General features: G+C 37.5%; 1 protein-coding gene across 1 annotated transcript; it reads right to left on the bottom strand.

The window, feature by feature from the left end:
• Positions 1-672: 672 nt before the first annotated feature.
• On the bottom strand, positions 673-2,694 carry LOC131875593 (wall-associated receptor kinase-like 22). Its single transcript, XM_059220178.1, has one exon. The coding sequence runs from the start codon at positions 1,657-1,659 to the stop codon at positions 1,084-1,086; it is 576 nt and encodes a 191-aa protein (XP_059076161.1). The 5' UTR covers positions 1,660-2,694; the 3' UTR covers positions 673-1,083.
• Between the last annotated feature and the right edge of the window lie 3,672 nt (positions 2,695-6,366).

Here is a 6,366-nt window from a genome sequence, read left to right as displayed (position 1 = left end):
TGGCATGGGGGGCATCCATGGAGAAGGCATGGCATGCGCGGGCCATTTTGTCCGCTGCATAACCAGTACCATCTGTGCCATTCAAGTAACCATTTCCTTCATATTGAAGAAGGCATCTACATACGCGTCCTTTTCCTGAAGGGAATTCTATGCATTCTGCGTTACTGGAGCAAGAACAATTGTGAAGGCCGATACCCCAGTTAAGGCGGAGACCATAAGAAACTTCACTGCTCCTTTCCCAATAAACTTTTGATTTATTGCCGAGGATCTTGAAGGCATCGCTTGATTGTAAGATCATATAAATACATTACATGATGCCTCAGTATATACAGATCTTAAAAACTTTTAAGAGATTTGGCTGATATATTACATTTGAAACTCGGTAGTTACTAATAAAAGTTACTAAACAAGATGTGCAGTATTTTGGAAGGAATCGCATATTTCAACATTGATGCAAAGGGTCATCTTCTCAATCCATAATCTGAATCATTAAATACCTTCCAAAAATAAATGCAATCGGAAAGGAAGATCAGCCACTGTGCAAAGGCAGAGAGATAAGGTTATCAACAAACAAAAACAAAGCATAGATAAGAACCCTTATACGGAATACAGATGATACGTTTTCATTTAACTCTGATAATATTTACAAAGACTGGAAAAATAATTCTCCTCTCTATTCCCCTTTACTCGTTACCAATCTTCAGCTTAATAGCCCTCTCTTTGCTAACCAAGACACTTAGTTCTAATAGGACTCTATCTATTTTTAGTATCCACGTTCCTGAGCCACTTAAAGCTATTTCTAAACAGAGAAAATAAAATTGTAATACCTCCTATTTCTGAGGAATAAGTTTGGAGTACAACTTCCTAATCCTGAGGAGTCGGTATGCATTAAACATAGACTAGAAATGCTCCGCTTAGAAGTCAACCTGTTGAGGCAGGGTCGACATCTCAATCAGTGCAGTGAATGGTTCCTCCGACGGACTCCCAACTGCAGATGGAAAAGTGTTAACTCCTGAATTCATATGAAGTTTGTGGTGCTTTTCTGAAAATTGTTGTCTGCTCAAATATAGCACTGTCACAGTTTCAACTGTCATGGAATTTTGTTTTTCTTGTCCCACCTCTTATCCAGAAAAGTTCCTCGACAACCTCTTTCATCAATGGCCTTTTCCTCCTTTCCAAATGAAGGCATTCTCTCGCTAACCTTCCCATATCTTTCATCTGCTGGAGGTTTTTCTCCTCCAATACTTTGCTGTCCAAGATTTCTGTGAGGCGGTTGTCATTAAATCTGGATAGGAAAAGATTAGATAAATTCCACTCGTCACTGACTCTTTCTATGGAGATGGGTTCCAGAGATGTTAAAAGCTCAACCAGAACTACACCAAAACTGTATACATCGCTTTTGTCAGTGAGTTGATATGTTTGAAAGTACTCAGGATCTAAGTAACCTCTCGTGCCCATTATATTAGTGGTGAGATGTGTCTTATTGGAAGCAGAGATGAGACGAGAAATCCCGAAGTCTGCAAGTTTGGGAGAGAGCCTCTCATTCAGAAGAATGTTAGATGATTTTACATCCCGGTGGAAAATGGTTGAGATGCTCCAGAATGTAGATATGCCAAAGCCTCTGCTGTCTGGATTGCAATCTGCAGACGTGAAGACCATGGCAAAGAACTCTCCTCCGAGTGTAAATGTTCAAACAGAGTTCCATTTGGAACGAATTCAGATACCAACAATGGAAATTGAGTATGGATGCAGCAGCCTAACAATTTCACTATGTTTCTGTGATTTATTTGGGGGAGAATTGAAACTTCGTTAAGAAACTCATGGTCATCCTCTAGATTCAAAGCTTGCTTGGATTTTTTAATGGCCACGAGAGTGATAGGAAAGCAAGTGCGGAATTCGCTTCCTAAATGTCAATTCACAGTGGAGACACAGATCTCCACAGACTAGTGTAGACAAGACTTCAACATTTATAGAATATGGTACAAGTAAAAACATGCACAAAAGCAGCACAGAGAGATAACACACAGAGTTAACGTGCGAAAACCCTTTCGGGAGAAAAACCCACCACCGGCAAATGATCGACTTTATTAACAGTATGTTAAAATAATACAATAGAGTCTCATCTGCAAGTTTCCTTCACTCTGTTACACAGTCATTCCAGACATACAACCAACCGGATCGAACACTTCGCAGAACACACCCTCAGCTCTCAAGATTTCGTCCACTCTCTCTTTTGGATTACTGTCGGTTTTCAATACCAAACGGCTCGGCCGTTTTTCAGAGTATAACCGTCTGCCTGTGTCAGTCTGCAATCATGAAAAACAGTTATCCCACATGCAGTAGACAACCGTGTCAGTTCGTATTTATTTACACCGACAGCCTCATACATGGTATCTGAGAATCGATCTTTTGGATCTCGGTTCGACCTCGCTCCCGCAGTCGGTCTCTGCTCCATCATCCATTAGCATAACATCCAGAAGGTAAACCCGATGGTCCGATGATACCCGATCGCCTAAGGCAACTCCATCGAATCATCGGTACAGCTTACCAACAGCAACTCCGATCTCCGATGGCAAAGAATGGTCTTCATCGGGACATCGTAACAATAAGACAACTACTATGCCAATACCGAGAACACAGACTCGTTGGCTCATCGGACCAAGTCCAAAACTGTTATTCCGATCTGCATTGCCAGTCCGGTAAGATGACTTCATCGGGTCATCGCAACACAAATAACCAAGACCGGTAAGACCTGAATCGGAACCGGTAGAGCTGGCTTCATCGGGACACCGGCATGACATTCAGAATGTCAACCTGATAGCCGATAGGTGATCCAAACCGGGACCGGTAGGGCTGGCTTCATCGGGACATCGGAATAGAAGCATAACGACTATCCCGACCACCGATCAGTGAGATTACATCGGCAAGGGACATGCTGATAGAGCTCACACAATCCTTCATACTGTTTCATCAGCATAACTTAACCCGATCAGTATGGACTATTGTCAAGTGAATTTGAGGCACATTTTCCAACAAACTCCCACTTGACGAGGAATTCACTGGACCGAGATACCATTCCAGACATTACTGACAAACATGGGTACAAAGACCCATAGACTTCGAACACCACCGGAACTTGTGTGTGCTCACTGGTTTTGTCAAAGCATCTGCAGCATTCTCCAAAGTGTCTACCTTGTTAAGATAAACTTTTCCATCTTCCACCATGTCACGTACAAAATGATACTGAACATCAACATGCTTCGACCTAGCATGGAAAGTAGGATTCTTTGCCAAACAAATGGCACTCTGACTATCACTCTAGATTTCAATCATCCCTGCATCAAAACCAATGTCAAAACTCAAACGCCTAAGCCAGACTGCTTCTTTGCAAGCATGTGTGGCTGCCATGTATTCTGCCTCTGTAGTGGACAAAGCGACTACAGCTTGCCGCTTGCTCATCCAACTAATTACTCCACCATTCAGGACAAAAACATATCCACTGGTAGATCTCCTGCTATCAATATCCCCTGCCCAATCAGAATCCGTGTAACCACAAATGCTGAGAGTTCTTTCTGAATCCTTCAGATTACCATGATAACATAATGCAAAATCTGAAGTACCCTTCAGGTATCTAAACACTCTCTTTACAGCATCCCAGTGTGACCTCCCTGGATTCAAAATAAACCTGCTAAGTACTCCCACTGGTTGGGCAATGTCTAGCCTTGTATAGACCATAGCATACATCAGACTGCCTATAGCACTTGCATACGATACATCTTTCATGTCTTCAATCTCTTTTGGAGACTTCGGACTGTCCAACACAGACAACTTAATTCCACATTAAACCTTTTTAAAATTTCTATCTTCTACAAGAAACATTAACATTCACACAAAAAAACATATTCACAACTTAAAAATATTGAAAGTGAATTTTAAGTTAAAATTACATATTTACTAATTTAAAAATCAAATAAAAATTTAACCATCTAATGCATTCCTTTATTATTATTATTATTGTTTTTAAAAAGTAAATCATTATTTTAAAGAGAGCATGTTGTTCTTAAACATTTTACTTTTTAAGTAACTAGAAGCATTCTTTTTGAAAAGTAAATGTTTAAAGATTTTCTTATTTATTAGTTTTCCATGAACAACTTAAACCATATTACTAAAGCCCTTTTTTTTCTCTCGTGTGATGAAGTGGATTTACATGTTTAAGAAGAAAGATGCAATACAATTGCAGACCTCTTATTACTTCCACATAGACTTCTAAGTGCATGATAGAACATTCTTTAAATTTTAAAGTATCAAAAAATAATTTATTTATTCACTTAAGTATTTCATATCTTTCAGAAAGTTTATGAATTTTTGATACAAAGGGGGTGATCACCGTTCTAGACGCAAACCGATATTGATAAGTCAAATGGACATTACATTGGTTTGTTCGGGAATTCCATTGGACCGGGTTATGAAAAGAATACAACTTGAATTGTACTCTTACCTGGTTAATAAATAAATATATATTAAATAAATATTAAAAATCAAACATAATCAGTTTAATAATAAATTGAAAATAATAAGGGATGGGACATACCTCTCCCCTAAAAACATGCATCATTCCATGCATCATTGGAGATTTTATCATCATATCCAAAAAAACTTAACATTGCCCATACTAAACATAAAAAATAACTTTTTATGAACTGAATGCAATATAACTTCCATGATAGCACACATGCAAACATGCACATTCATAAAATAATTATTTCAATGAAAAATTCTGAGTGTGTGTATCCCATTATTACCATTCAATTTCACAAAGCTAGGCTACCTCTTCTTCAACAATGTTCTCTTCCTTTGATGCATCGTTCCATCGGTTACACTCAGAGGAACAACACCAAAAAATTAGTCCATATTAATGACATAAAATACACCTCAAAATATTACTCCTTGTCCAAACAAGAATTTCTTGACCCAATGCTTATGCAAGTAGATAAATTTGCATGATTTCTATAACTATAAAAATCACATTAATGCACACACATACCTATGCTTACCATACCTGATTAGTTTGATAAGTTGGCCAAGTTGTTATGAATTTCTCACCAATATTCATGACATATCCTTATACACACTTGCACTATATTTAGCTCATTCAAAAATATCAATACCTCATGTAAAGATCATTTTGATATTCAACATTCAATGATAAAATTTAATCATTTAAGAATTATAAATTCTCATTAGGTATAGCCTTGAGCTAGATCATAACTTGATGAATCATTCATATGTACCCTTACATGGTACATATATGTGTTAGAGATCTTCCACACATACTCATAGTTACAATTAAAGTTAAATTGTCATTAATGCACATATGATGTTTACATTAACTGACATGCAAATAATAAATAAGGTAACTTAACATCTATCCAATTCATGTCTAACATGTGAAACTAAATATGCATGTAGTAAAAGGAACAAAAATAAAGTGCACATGAACATTAAATATTTGCATAAACCATAATTAAATCAACTAACTAAAAATTAAACACAACCATGCATGCATGCTGAAACGATAAACTAAACTACAGAAAGTAAATCATGCATGTTAGTGGGTTAGTATGTTAGTAGCCTTTTCTCTTCTTTCTTTTGTTAGTTACATTGCATGGCGACTTCCTATTGCATTACATCATGTGACCTAGTAGGTCTTTTACATAATTTTTACAGATGACCATTCTGGTCTTTCACAATAAGATAAAATATACATCTTTAACTATTACATAAAATTTATCTGGAATCTCTGATTTCCTTTGTCTCTGAATGTTTCGTCTTTGTTTGACCTGGATAACGTCCTCTTGCAAACAGGATGACATACATATGACGTAGGTGTTTTATCCGCCCAACCAAATGAAGCATAATATTCTCAGATGCCCATAAGCTCTCGTCTCTCATGATAGAGTTGTTAGGATAACCAATAGACAACTGAGACGGGGGGTGGTGAATCAGTTGTCGACAAATTATTAAACTTTAAGCTCACAAAACCTTCTACGAGAAGGCATAAAATAAATACCAGAATAGCGGATGTAATAGTTGCATAAACATAAATTACAACACAATTAACCAACCATGCATAACACATAACACCAAGATTTGTACGTTGAAAACCCGGTAAAGGGAAAAACAAAAGTGGGAAGCCTACCCATAGTCAGATAATACTTCTGCAACAAGCATGTGATTACAATAAGAGGGGCTTGCACATCCAAGAAGACGCACTACCTAGAGCACACTGCTCATTATAAAAGGAGCCTCACTGACTATAAAGAAATCTAGACTACAATCTGGAAAGATGAGTGAACTACAAGAATA

Source organism: Cryptomeria japonica, chromosome 5 (genome assembly GCF_030272615.1).
Source record: "Cryptomeria japonica chromosome 5, Sugi_1.0, whole genome shotgun sequence".
NCBI classification, from domain to species: domain Eukaryota; kingdom Viridiplantae; phylum Streptophyta; class Pinopsida; order Cupressales; family Cupressaceae; genus Cryptomeria; species Cryptomeria japonica.
The sequence above is the reverse complement of the archived record's forward strand: the minus strand, read 5'-3'. Positions and strand labels throughout refer to the sequence as shown.

Coding starts and splice junctions, on each gene's coding strand:
- LOC131875593 (XM_059220178.1), bottom strand. CDS start 1,659: ATGGTCTTCACGTCTGCAGATTGCAATCCAGACAGCAGAGGCTTTGGC.